This window comes from Gouania willdenowi, chromosome 7 (genome assembly GCF_900634775.1).
Source record: "Gouania willdenowi chromosome 7, fGouWil2.1, whole genome shotgun sequence".
Lineage (NCBI taxonomy): Eukaryota > Metazoa > Chordata > Actinopteri > Blenniiformes > Gobiesocidae > Gouania > Gouania willdenowi.
This window is the reverse complement of record NC_041050.1, coordinates 6,340,308-6,355,020: the sequence shown is the minus strand read 5'-3', so window position 1 is coordinate 6,355,020 and position 14,713 is coordinate 6,340,308. Positions and strand designations below refer to the sequence as shown.

The window sequence follows — 14,713 nt, the reverse complement described above, 5'->3', positions numbered from 1 at the left end:
GTCAACTTTGACTTAGTTGTGATATCCCCTTTTTTGCATGAATGTTTAAAATTGGCATATATTAATGCAGTATGATCAAGAATGTTTTAATGTAGACATATAGAATCATCATACTGGTGTGATTTTGTGCATCAAAGTGTTAATTCAAGGGTAATGCAAAATATCGAGATATATATCGTGTATCGTGACATGGCCTAAAAATATCGCGGTATTTATAAAAGGCCATATCGCCCAGCCCTATTTGTATGTGTGATTGCAGCAATGATGATCAAGCCTAAAAACATAACTAACACTAATAACTCTGTTGTTTTTTAAATTTTATCCCTTTTTTTTTGTAATTAAAGTTTTTTTTCTTGAACATTTTCTTGGTACATTACAAAATCACAATCCACACTCAATAAGGCGGCTGTACATATGCATAGATACATTCATGGATGGGGGTTTTCTACAAGGTAAAAACTAATAAAATAATAATAAATCACTATGTTATGGGCGGAATTAGGCAGATATGGAATCACGTCTCATCCTGACTTGTGTTTATAGAAATGTAGGACCAAAATGTGTCCCAAGCTGATGTGCTGTCCTTTATTTTTAATCTATTTAGCATGCATTCATATGAGGCCATTTTTGTTATGTTTGCCCATTCCTTAATATGTGGGGCGATTGGAGTTTTCCAATGTTTAAGGATAACCCTGGCTGCCACTGAAACCCCAACCATAATAATTGAAAATTTCCCTATTGATATATTAGTTATCCTCCCTTTATCACCCAGCAAACACAATCCAGGACAAAGTGGTACAGGCTTTCCCAACCATTCACTAAGGACATGGATGACCTCCACCCAAAAGCGTTGATTAATTGGGCATTCCCACAAACAGTGCATAAGGGTAACAGCATCATTCTGACATTTCCAACACAATGCATTGTTCATATGACCTGTCCCATGTAATCTAACTGGAGTCCAATAATACCTTTGCATTATCTTATATTGTGTAAGTTTACTTTTACATTCTCTCACAAATTTTCCATTTTCTGATAGAATCCTTAGCCATTCATTATCCCCAAATGTAACCCCCATATCCTTTTCCCATAAATCCTTCAGTGCTTTACAGTCATCACTAATTACTTCACTGATTCTTCGGTAGAATACCAAAGCTCGATGATGGTGAGATGGTAGGCTCAAATAGTCCAGAATGTGGTTCACTCCTGCATGCTGGGGCAATGACATAACACAACTCCTTATCTGAAGATATTTCCAAAAATGTCCCTTCCCACACAGGGAAGGGACATTTCCCTGTTCATTATATCCTTATATGACATAAATATATCGTCCTTATAAAGATCATCCAATGAACATATTTTATGATCATACCAACTTTTCCAGTAGACCAGTGCTTTTCCAACACAAATAGCAGGGTTCTGCCACAAAGAGGAGTAAGATTGTTTACAATGTGGTAATTTAAACATCTTGCGGACCTTCATCCAGATTTCCTTTGAATGCAATATAATAGGATTGGAATTTTTATTCGAAATCTGGGAGAGACACTCTATAGGTGTGAAGGGGTGGGATAACGATTTCTCAATAATTTCCCAGTCGAATTGATCATGTCCTGTCCAATGTTTGGCAATTTTTGCCATTTCAAAGGAGATGTAATATAATTTGGGGTCCGGTAAACTCAATCCTCCTTTTTCCCTAGGTAAACAGAGTTTAGATAACTTGATTCTTGGCCTTTTTCCTTCCCAAAGAAAATGTTTAACCATCAGTGAAACACAAATTTTCCCGTTACCTTTCCACTATAAATTCCTGATATAGGCATTGCCTCTGATTTGGCCCAATTGATTTTGTATCCTGAGACTTTGGAATAAGATTGTATTACATCCATTAAATGAGGTATTGAGTGACTTGGGTCCTCCACTAGGACTAAAATATCATCTGCGTAAAGCAGCAGCTTGTGTTGTTTACCACCTCCTTCTAATCCCTTTATATCTAAATTTCCTCTTATGGCGATAGCCAGTGGTTCCAGCGAGACATTAAACAATAAAGGTGAAAGAGGGCACCCCTGTCTCGTAGCTCTCCTTAAAGCAAAGAATGGTGACACAATGCCATTAGTTATAATTGATGCTTTAGGACTTTTATACAACATTTTGACCCAAGTGATGAATGAAGTTGAGAATCCAAAATTGAGCAAGGCAGCAAATAAAAAGTCCCACTGAATACAGTCAAAAGCCTTCTCCGCATCAAGGGAGAGGTCGACTATCGGACTACTTTTCTCACGATTGAGACTTATTAAATGCAGTAGTCTTCTCATATTTTCTGTTGAAGATATGTTTTTCATGAATCCTACTTGATCTATGTGTATGATATTTGCTAAAACTTTCTCCAAACGAGTTGCTAATATTTTGGTCAGGATCTTAAAATCTACATTTAGTAGGCTAATAGGCCGATAATTGGAGGGCTGTAACGGGTCTCTATCCTTCTTTGGTATAACTGTAATTAAAGCCTCATCAAAAGTTGGGGGAAGACATTGCAATCCAAAGGCTTCATTAAATACCTCTTTCAATACTGGAGCTAAGACATCTATAAATCTTTTATAGTAATTTTTTCCCTTTTTAAGAATAAACACTGACAAATGTCTACATATTATTGAGGGATGCTTGCACAGCGTTTACATAACCATTAAGTTTCGCGAGTTGTATTATGTTTCTGACTTTAGGTGTGAAACGTGGCCTGGCCTGGGTGCCAGTGGGAACTTGTCTTTAGAGTCAGACTGTTAAGCTATTTTTGCTACTTTTCATCTTGGCTGTAAAAAATGTAAAGCCCGAATGTTTGCAGCTCACGATTGATGTTCTCACACTGTACGGACCGACACTCTGACACGATCTGACTGCTCACACTGTACTTCCATACACGACACGTCAGGGTCTTGTTTCTGGAAATGCGACGTATAAATTATTAGAAGAACTCTGAAGCATCAAAATTAAAACGGACGAAAGAAAAACCCGGAAGTGGAGAAACACTCGTAAATCTTAGCAAAAAGAGCTTTAGAAAAAGAAAAGACGGCATTGTGATGGACCAGGAACTGGCAGGACAGACGTGGGCATTACAGTCCGTCAATCTTACAGCGGTCCTACGGTGTTCGCGCATGCAATCGCTTTTCATGACCCCATGTATACTACACGATGCACGACACACAGCAGAGACTTGCACAATCCCACAAAAATGGTCTCAAAATAAGCCAAAATTGCACAGTGTATGCCTGCCTTTTGTGTTTATCACTTGTGATTAATACATGATAAATCATTAATTGGCATTAAGACTTTGAAAAATGTTTTCACCAGTTTCCTTCATGCCATTTAACTCTTGTTTGCATGAGTGGATGTTCTTCAAAGAATCGTACTTTGCCAGGTAAGATGAGCTAAAAATTAAAATACAGTAGATTTACTAGTTGCAGCTTTACTTTATAAAAGGAATACCACAGTTGTAACAAGAATGCTGTTCTGAATCTCTGTGCCACCTTGTTTTCCTTCATACGTGGAGGTTTTTAGATCTGACTCATGTTTTTAGTTTATATTGACCAGATTACCAAACTACTTGCGATGCTCGTCGAACCTTTGCCTTGTGTTGCTGTCACAGATTCATACCTGGACTGGGAACAAGCACTTTGAGAGGTTTAAAATTACATTGGATGTAATCAAGTGACCTTTGACCTTCTTTTCACCTCGGCCAACATTATGAAGTGAAACAACAGCTCATTAGGACCTGTAATCCCCTTTGGAATTCAAAAAGATTGTTTTGTATGACTAAACCTGCAGCTCTCTGATATCCTGCTTAGGCTCGCTGTGCTATGAAGGTTCTCCATTGAATCCACACTCCTGTTGACCTTTGTGGCTCTAACATGTTTATGTAATAGTGACTTGGGGACAAACAACTTTCCTTTAGCATTTACGACTTTGGTCGCATTACAGTAAACTGTTAATCGCATTTGTCTGACGGGTAATTTAACATACAAAAACAAAAATTAAGACGTGGGTACATTTTAATTGCTAAATTAATTATTAAGGATGAGAATTGGCAGGGTGGTATTTAGCAATATAGGTCATCACTTAGGCAGGGGTATGTTTACTTTAGTTTTTTAAATGCTCAAAGGAAATGGTTTTATGAATGTCTAGTGTTGAATGTAGTAAATCCATTGTAGAAATAATTGAGCAGAGCTTATAATAAAGTCTTCGAGCTGGAAATGGTTTTGCCTGTAGGTGTTGAGTCTGGTACTGGCTATTTATTCTGAATCAAGGCTATCTTCTCCCACGCTGCAGCAGCTGATAAAGTGCTCAGGTCAGAGATGGGATGTCTGCCAGGTGATCCAGTTCCACTAGGGTCATCTCTACCCTTTTATCACTTCTTACTTAATCCTATAAATGTCGTCATAACCGGTCACCTCATATTTAAGAGGAGAAAAATTCATCCTGAACTATCAAAACACTATTTGTAGTTCATTACATTAGCCAGCACTTACTTTCCTTTTTTCCACCCAGCAAATGTGTTTATCCATGTTATCAGTAAGCCAGAGTCTGTATGTGAATGTTGCAAGCATCTCTTGTGTGTCATGTTCTGCTGTACAGTATTTGAATGCTGCTTTGAAACAGAATGGGATTGGATAGATGATCAGACCTTAAACTTTGAGGAAAAATGCTTTTTTTTTTTTTTTTTTTTTTAAGCTCGTGAGTATTAAGAATATTTGGCTCTTCAGTGATGTTCAGACAAAGAAAAGTAGTCAGCTAAAACTCGTGGCGAGAAATCACTGCGGCAACGCCGTTGCTGTGTGACAACTAGTCGGGTCTGGGGGCATGCCCCCCCTGGAATAGTTTGCAAAAATTATGCTGTATGGTGGCTTTTGGTGCATTATATTAGTTTAATTGTGACTTTTCTTCTTTTGTAGCACTTTTAAGGAATACATTTATGACCTACTTAATGTGTTGAGTAATAAAATGGCCGAATTTGTCCTTAAAACAAACACATATTCAAATCCATGAAGAAGAGTTAAAAACATATTCTAAATCTGCTTTTACCAAATTTGGTCTGTGAATTATTCTTAACAATAAATAAAAAATAAAAATATTCTTTCCTGTGACTCTTTTCTTCGTTAAAAAGCCCAGTATTGATGGCTGGCTTGTAGTGTGACGTTTGGGTGGCATGTTCACTGATCATTCATCTTCTCCCTGCCACTATCAGACTTTTGCTTGCTTCGGGAGAGGGATTTGACCCGCTGATGGAGCGTGAGATGAACTCTCATGAGACTTTGCGTGAGATTTAGAAAATGGTCACTGAAACAGCATTTAAAAGTTGTTCAAATTGTGGAAAACTTCAATCTTTCATAGATTTTAACGATTCCTTCGGTGCTAAAAGGGTACGGAATAATTTATGAACATGTTAAGAGTAGAAGGCGGCCATAACGAGAGTAGTAGGCGATTCCGCCTGCCGCCTACGCTTCTGGACATCACAGCTCTTACATTTCACATATTTATTTTATTAAACCCAATATTTGTTTTGTTTGATTCTCATGTGAATAACTTGGTTTTTGTTCAGTTTGTTCTGTTTGCATTAAAGTAGATCACTTTTTGCTCTTGAAGGTTAGTGTAAAATAGTTTTCTTTTTTTTTTTTTTAAATGAGCGGTAAGCCTGGTCTCTTAATGAGCTGAACGATTAAAAACGAGTCTCTGTTGACCACGTCTAATAAGAATTAAAAGACATGCTGAACTTGGATAATTTAGTTGTCTTTTAATAATCGGGGTCAGTATTGTTTGGCTGATGTAAGACAATAAATCCGTTTAGCGAAAGTTAATTTTCTACATAAACTACTTCAAAGTTAAGTTCACAAATTTTATGCTTCTTGAAACTCAGTGGACAAGTTAACACAAAGACAACTATTTTTAAATGTTCTTTCAAGTGATCATACAGAGATGCCATATTAATTTTTGAGACAGAATCTGCTGGTGTCTGCTGACTCTGGTAGTGTGACTGTGTTGGCTTGGGTTGCCAGATTTGGTGCTTTTCCTCTACCTAATTAAGGCCCATTACAGCATGTTTTAGCCAAGTTATTGTCTGGAAGACTCTATAGAAATCTGGCACTCCTGAACAAAGTTGAGTTCACAAACACCAGAATGAATGCGCTCACAATAACGTTAATCTGGCAGAAATACTGTACATCCAGTTCACATTCACCTAAAATATAATTGGGTTCATAAACAATCATTCACTCAACGTGTTCAGGCACAACACAGTGGAAATGCAGGAAAAGGCTACAAATAGAAATACACCCTTGGATTCCTTGCAACAAAATGTGTATGTAGTAAAATGGACAAGTAGTCACTTGGTTATGGTTTGACCATAAAACCTTTAGCATCTTTGTTCCTAATGTCAGTTGGTGGCTGTTTTTCAAACTCTTTTACTTTTAATTTAAAACCTTAAGTTCCACATCCTGTTGATGTCTAGTGGGGATGTGCCACAGCTGCGTTGCATGGTTTTGTGAAATCTGAAATGGGGTAATTGTGAAATGTGACTGGCATTGCTGTTGGTCAAATCCCTCTGCAGCCATGACTGATGGGACACAATTCAGCACTAGTGGAAAGTTTGCTGGCTCAGAACTCATCCTGCACCAGCTTCTGTCACAGCTGCAAGAGCACTGCAATTGTTAACTGCAGTGACAAGTTAGTTATCATACCTCCTTCAGCACAGGATCCAGGCTTTATTTCTTGGGATTTTTGAGCATCTTTAATTGGAAAACTTTTAGGTTGAGATAGGGGTGTCCTGGAAAAACTTTTTCACATTTCCATTCCAATACAATGCTGATAGTGCAGCCTTGTTAAAGCCCATATGGCTTTTATTACAGCGCCCAGTCTTTTTTGGGTAAGAGTCTATCAGCGTGGTACATCTTGATGAGGCAATATTTGCCCACTCTTCTTTACAAAACCGCTCCAAATCTGACATATTGCAAGGGCATCTCTTGTGCACAGCCCTCTTCAGATCACCCCACAGATGTGGGATTCAGGTCTGGAATCTGGCTGGGCCATTCCAAAACCTCAATGTCATTCTTTTGTTGATTTGGCTGGGCTTAGGGTCATTGTCGTGTTGAAAGATAAAGTTCCTCTTCATCTTCAGCTTTCTAACAGAAGCCCGAAGGTTTTGTGCCAGCACTGCCTGGTATTTGGAACTGTTCATATTTCCCACAACCCTGACTAATACCCCAGTTCCAGCTGAGGAAAAACAGCCCCAAAGCATGATGTTGCCACCACCATGCTTCACTGTGGGTATGGTGTTCTTTTGGTGATGAGCAGTGTTGTTTTTGCTCCAAATATACCTTTTGGAATTGTGGCCAAAAAGTTGAACCTCGGTTTGATCAGTCCATAACACATTTTCCCACATGCGTTTAGGAAACTTCAAATGTGTTTTTGCAAAATGAAGCCGGGCTTGGATGTTTTTCTTTGTAAGATAAAGCTTTCGTCTTGCCACCCTACCCCATAGCCCGGACATATGAAGAAGTCGGCAGATTGTTGTCACATGTAATACGCAGCCAGTACTTGCCAGAAATTCCAGCAGCTCCTTCAATGTTGCGGTCGGCTTCTTGGCAGCCTCCCAGTCACCACTTTTCTTCGTCTTGTCATAAATTTTGGACGGACGTCTTGTTCTTGGTAAAGTGACTGTGCCATATTTACTCCACTTGATGACTGTCTTCACTGTGTTCCATATTATATTTAATTCCTTGGAAATTCTTTTGCACCCTTGACCTGACAGATATCTTTGAACAATGAGATTCCTCTGATGCTTTGGAAGATGTTTTGCAACATCATTCTCTTTTTTATTTTTACTTAAGCTCCTTAAAAGGTTTGTTTTTCAGTTGCATTGTACAGGTTATAGGTCACATTAAAGGTGGAAAAAGTTGTGAATTTATTTATCTTGGTGTCATTTTTTTACATTACAAAAACCTGGCATTTGAACAGGGGTGTGTAGACTTTTTATATCCACTGTACATGTATATATGAAGGTACGAAAAGTTACCAAAAATGCATGCATACACATATTTACACATACGCATTTGTGTGTGATACTACTCTCTACACTGAAGCAGTAAGCTATGATTTAATTAAATTTTTAGGGGAAAAGTGTTTGCCTGCCCCATAATGTAATAATGCAAACAGTTTTTACATTCTGGACTCAGTATCTTGTTACATTATTGACCAGTTGTAACATTTTATGTTTTATTACATTTTTTTTTTTTTGTATTACATTCTGGGCTCAGCACTTTTGTTACATTATTGACCAGTAATTTCATTTCAGGTTTTATTACATTTTTTTTTAATATATATATAACAATTCGGGTCTTGTTACATATCGGGCTCTAACAAGCCTTAAGTGTTGGCCATTGCCGATAACTATACAATATTGTCACAAATAATACATACTTTTATTACTTATTTTGCAGTGTGGAATGTTAGAAAAAGGCTTAATCAAGTGATATTACTCAGAATAATAGTCAATAAGAAAAACTGACCCATTTTTTAACCAATGGTTACATAAATACGTTTTAACCTTAAACAAAAGAATATTCTACAACTGAATGACCTGAAAAATAACCTATATACATCTAATAAAAACAATAAATTATGGATTGAGGTGCTGGAACAGAATCTGGAATTGACTGCTTATATCAGAGATTCTAGAAGCCGGGTGATCTAATTTGATACCAATAGCAGTGTGATATTGGGACACCCTTAGTTCTAAACAAAACTATTCAGTTGTTGTTGGTCTAATTTTTTATAGATAATCATATGAAACATTTTCCTGGTCATGTGTTTTGTAGCATTTTAGCTTCACTGTTATCGTGTGCATGACTCTACTCTAAGTATTAAGATCAAATTGTTTCCTACTTTGTATTATTTCCCCCCCCAAAAAAGCTTCTTCTTAGCTGAGTATTGTGACACATTGAGATTGCTTGTTTTAGCACTCCAGGCTTTAGCAAAGGACTTGTTGACAAATTGTGTGAATACCAATGTTACTAATCTGCCTCTTGTTAAAAGGCATCAAAATGAGGCCAAGGTAATGAGTGGAAAGGGGAGTTTATTAGAAACACAAAGTTTATGTGAGGATGAGGGACTAAAAATATAAATCATATAAATTGGCCGGCTATTATTTAGGGATTACACATGATTTAACAAAAGGTTTTTGTAGCACTAATTTTGACTACTGAAATGCTTCTCCTTACATTAAAGGTCCCACATCATGCATTTTTCACCCATCTCCATTTGTTCTACGAACCCCAAAAACATAGTATTTGACATTTATTTTCCTAAACTTGCCTGTTTTCCAGAATTTTAGTCCTCTGAAAAGTAACTTTCTGAGCAACAGGCAGTTTTGGTGACTACTTATGCATATTCATGAGTGGATGTGTCTGACTTGCCTGCATGCCTCGCTCTGAGGGAGATCAGTGATCACCAAAGCAATTTTATTTTGCTATCTACAATGTTATTGTTTTCAGCCAAAAAAATGCACATTACAAAAAAACACATGGCTATTTAAGCGGCTGGATAAGTGTGTGGATAGCAAAAGAAAATCGCTATTGATCAGCTTTGGCATGAAGTCAGTCTACAGACACGCCCACTCATGCATCTGCCTGAAGGCCCCAAAAGAGCCTGTTTTTAGAAGCGTCATGAAGTTGACTTTTCAGAACTCTGGAAAACAGGCAAGTTTGGGAGAACAAACCTCATACTATGTTGTTGGGGTTCTTAGAACAAATGGAGATGAGTGAAAAACAGCATAATACTGGACCTTTAAACCAGTAAAACTATGAGGGAATTATGTAGATTTTTATTTTGGGTGACCTCAGTGCATCGCAAACTCTAAACTAAGACACTATTCATGCTGTGCGTTTCTGTATTAAGCACAGTTTGGTATTCCACTCTCATTTGGAATTACATTAAAGTCATTTAAACTTCCTCAACTACAAACAGTAACTTTGATCCTCTGAAGCAGCATTCCCCTCACAGTGACTTTTTTAAACTGACAGTTTGCAGGTAAATCAGCATGTGACTTGTTACCAGGAACATATTTCAACGCATAGTTCTGCAATTTACTGCTACGTTAACTTCACTGGTTCCCAGGACTAATGTTTTAATGTATTACCTGGTCCCATTAGTGTCTTCAGAGATTATTTTACTTTGTGTAAATGTGTCCAGAGAGTAATGAAAATTTCAGTTCAGGAATTGTTTAACTAAAGCTTGATGCTAATTTAACACTATTTTAAATTGACTGCTTACTCTGCTATGGCTAGTTAGCGTTTGTTTACCACTGCTTCTCAGTGATTCTAAAAAAACAAGCTCTAAACTATTGGCATTAATGTGATTCACTTTACTGAATGTATATTTGTGTTTTTAATAGAAGGGAAATCATGCGTTTATTTTCTCAAATGTCTGATGTGGTTAATATTGAGTGATGCAGAAGCTACTATGTTTGCTACGGGAGGGGCAGGGTGAGTTTTGATTGGACTATGGTCAAAACAAAAAACATTTCAATGGGAATTATTTATTGAAATTAATTGAAAATTGGGAGTAAAATGTTAATGACTGATTCTGATATAAAATATATTTTCCCAACTGCATTTAACATCCATGTTAAAGGACAACTTCCATTTTTGTAAATTCCTACTCTAGTTGAAATGTTTTTTTTAATTGTATTGTTTTGAATGGATGTTAGTATTTATTTGGACTAAGTAAGTAATGTTTATTTATATAGCAAATTTCACAGACAGAGGTCACAAAGTGCTTTACATATCTGCTCATTGACACTTACATTAACATACCGATGAGGTTTCAAAGGGGTGGAAAATTTACCGTAAATTTAAGCCTTGGAATATTCAAAATGAAAAACTGTCTATGAAAATTATTTATTGCAATTAATAAAAAATGTAGAGTAAAAGTTAAATAATGGATTCTGAAATCTTAGATGATGCTAAAATACAGTACATTTCCTAACAACTACATTTAACGACCTCTTAAAGGCCAACTTCCAATTTTGTAGATTGCTTAGTTTTTGCCATTCATTCTAATGTAAAATTTTCCTAATCTAGTTGAAATGTTGTTTTGTTTCATTGTATTATTTTGAATGGATGCTAGTATTTGTTTTGATTTGAGAGTTATTTAAAATTACTTGCAATTTCTGCTTAATTCCAATAAATAATTTCCGTTAAATTTATATTTTTGAATTCGAGCTTAAGTCCACAAGGAAATTTACCTCAAATAGTTTTTTTTAATTGTTATTTTGAATGGATAATCATTTTGGTTTTTAATTTAAAGTTACTCCCAATTTTCAGTTAATTTTTCCTGTAAATAATTTCTAAAAAAGTTTGTTTTTGAATATTCCCGAGCTGAAGTTCACAAGGAAATTTACTGAAAAATGTTCCGCCCCTTTGCAACCCAAGATAGGATGTGGAGACTCTCCTAGTAGAGGCTTAAAAAAAAAACCTGAAAAAATATGGTATTGAGCAGTAAGCAGAGTGCATTGCTCAAAGGTTGAGGCTTGAATATGTTCATTGGTTGAAAACGTATACTAGCTTCTTGGCTCATCTCTCTCTGCTGCTTCTTTTAGGACTGATGATTCAGGTAAAGCTCTGACCACGTGCTGCTTGTGCAGCTGGGGGGTAACCCAGCCCAGCACAGGCAGCCCTAGCCTTCTGTTGCTTCCACTCGCCTCAGTAGAAAGAGTTCTCTGCAGAATTGAATTATTCATGTGACTTCAGATGAGTGCAGTGAAAATCCCCACCCCCACATACTCGCACTGAGAACCCGATATGCCACATTCTCACGCATGCCTCTCTTTTATCATTTTATCTCCAGTCGTCTCATAGCATTGCATCACAGCACGTACTGGTTCTTTGTCAAAATTTAGGCACGAAGGCTCATTCTGTGTAAGCAGTTTTATTTCAGACAGATCAACCTTGGATTAAAAAAAATAAGTAGAAATGATCCAGCTGGGTGGTATATGATGCATTTTACTAACTTGGTATGATCCGCCTCAATCTCTGCAAGGGGTGGGGTTTTTTCTTTATCTACTAGTAAGTGCTCCATGCTTGTTTGTGCTGTTTCACGGATGTGCTTTAAATTACATTGTGTGACAACTTCCATTTCCCCTTGTTTTAAAGTGCAGCCTCAGTACACTCAGGTTGATGGAGAGCCATGGAGGGGATGGGGTTGACAGAGATGTTAATAAGGGAACAGTTGGTGCGAGGATGCAGAGAGGGAGATGGATTGCAGATGTCTGGGAGGAGGGGGCAAAAGACGCATAAGGTGGCGAGCAAGAACCTGAGCAAGCAAGGGAAGTAGATTGAGAACGATGGAGGAGATCAATGACGTACAACCTTTAGCCGCAGTGGAGTGTGGGTGTGATCATGTTGATGACTGGTCGTCTTGTGCGCCGTGCAGCTCCCTTGTGGGGGGGTCACGCCCAATGCTTTGCAAAGGCTATTCTCCTTAAAAATGTACATGAATGCTCATGCATTATTGACATGATTTGCTCAGCATTAACACTTGTTTTGTTGAAAGCATTTTATTGTCTTAAGTTTTTGTTTAGTGCATTAAAAACGATCTCTAACTAAAGAGGGCTAATCTTGTTAAAACAAAAAACTTTGACTAAAGTCCACATGGTATACAGATTTGTTGGAGTTTTGACATTTCTGCAGATACATATGATGATTTATTAATGTTCTGTTCTCACTTTATCCTGCGAAAACTTGCTGTACGTTAGGAAATATTTTGATTTTGGAAGGAAATGCGTGATTAGAGCCTAACTGATTAATGGGTGTGGCCGATTTGAGCTGTCACCCATTATTAGTCATGATTATTGAATAACAATAACTGGAAGAAGTGCACTAGTTAATTGCTTACAGTTAAATTTTGCCTTCTTTTAAAATGTATTCATGTTTACCGTTTGCAATTTGAGCAACTTTATTTTTTACAGTCCTTATGTTGAAAGTGTTACTAATTAAAGTCCCTTATTTTAATTTAGTAGATTTGTTTGCTTCTTTGTGCGGATTCATATTTGGGATATTTTAAGAATTTGTGTTCACACAGAATTTGCTTATTTCGTATTTTGGATATCGGCTTTTTAAATACCCCAATATAGGCATCTGCCAGAAAAAAACTATCTGTCGGGTTCTGTGCTATATGTTTATTGTTGTATTTTTCGGAATACCTTTGCCTTGCTGTTTCTTTGCTTGTACAACCTTCTTTAGTTCTGTATTACTGTTCAAGAAATGTCATAATACATCATGTAGCCCTTGTCTGATCTGACTGGGGGAGACTTTGCAATTGCAGAGATGTCGATACTTTGAGGCTTGCTGTGCTTATTCTCATCATGGTGTGTCCAACTTTTGACATGACGTGGTTTCCACAACTGTACTCAGGCAATTGCCGTAGCATTTTCAAGCTCACTTAAAACGATTCCACAGAGCTGGTTTAGTGTCGGATATTAAGAGGCAGACTTGGAAGGGTGAACTTGGATTGCTTTTATATTTCAATTTATAGATGGATATCTGCTCTGCTAAACTGAGGTGGGAAGTCGCTGAATATTGTTCCCATCCAGCAATATTCTTAGCATCTCAACTCCTAAGCTACTTTTTAATGTTAAAGGTTTATGAAATATTAATTGATGAATGTATGAATGGTTGTCTGTCTTTATTTGTGTCCACTGTGTATCCTGCCTTGTGTTTTTTGTGAGCTGGAATAGGAACGAGTGGACACCTGCACTCTAACATGATTAAGTGGTTATAGAAAAATAATAATCAATACAACAATAACCTTGTGATCACAGCTGTCAGACTTTCCTGAGAAAGCATAACTTGGAAATATATGAACTGGCTTGAGCTTTTTCTTTTATTACTTTTGAACTTCGCTTCCTGTTAAAATATATTAGATGCAATAAATTCAACATTTACTTGGAACAGAAATGCTGCTGTATCTGGTAGTTCAAGAGAAGCCAGTGTGTTTCTAATGGGCATTATGAAACTCACGTGTTTATTATTTATTTATTTTTATTCAGGACCGCAAGCTTTCAAAAGTGGAACGTCAGCGCTTTAAGGAAGAGGCCGAAATGCTCAAAGGTCTCCAACATCCCAACATCGTCCGATTCTACGACTTTTGGGAGTCGCCTTTGAAAGGAAAAAAATGCATAGTTCTAGTTACAGAACTCATGACCTCTGGTACACTGAAAACGTAAGTATTGGTTTAGCCAAATCATACATTTACTATCTCTCAAAGGTGCTATAATATTTTTTATCAGATGAAGACATAGTTTAGGCCTCATGATCAATAAATTGAAGATCATTTGCTTGAAATGAAATTGAAAATGAATGAAATTGCTGCTTGAAAAGTTTCATGTATTGTATTGTGGGATGTGGAGTCCTTTAGATAGATGCATAGAAGTGTTATAACATAATTCTTGTGATATTATCTGCTTGCGCCCAAAAACTCTGCCAAAGTGACTTTCAACCACACATTTATGCAACTGAAAGTTAAGGCAAAACAATTGTGGATGTTTATTTTAGGGTTTGCACGAAAAGATCTGATTGCAGTAGAAATATAAAGTCTCGCAGTGTGAGGTGATATGGGAAATGCCGGGGAAAAAAAAGGGGGACCGTTCCCACTGAAGTATGCTTAAGTTTTCCAAGAT

General features: G+C 37.1%; 1 protein-coding gene across 10 annotated transcripts in view; it reads left to right on the top strand.

The window, feature by feature from the left end:
- LOC114467685 (serine/threonine-protein kinase WNK2) overlaps positions 1-14,713 on the top strand; it is a 61,516-nt gene that overhangs the window by 8,730 nt on the left and 38,073 nt on the right. For all 10 annotated transcript variants that reach the window (XM_028454154.1, XM_028454158.1, XM_028454157.1 and 7 more), the window contains exon 3: positions 14,084-14,256. In XM_028454154.1, coding sequence (XP_028309955.1) covers positions 14,084-14,256 — 173 coding nt within the window. The remainder of the gene's footprint in view (positions 1-14,083; positions 14,257-14,713) is intronic.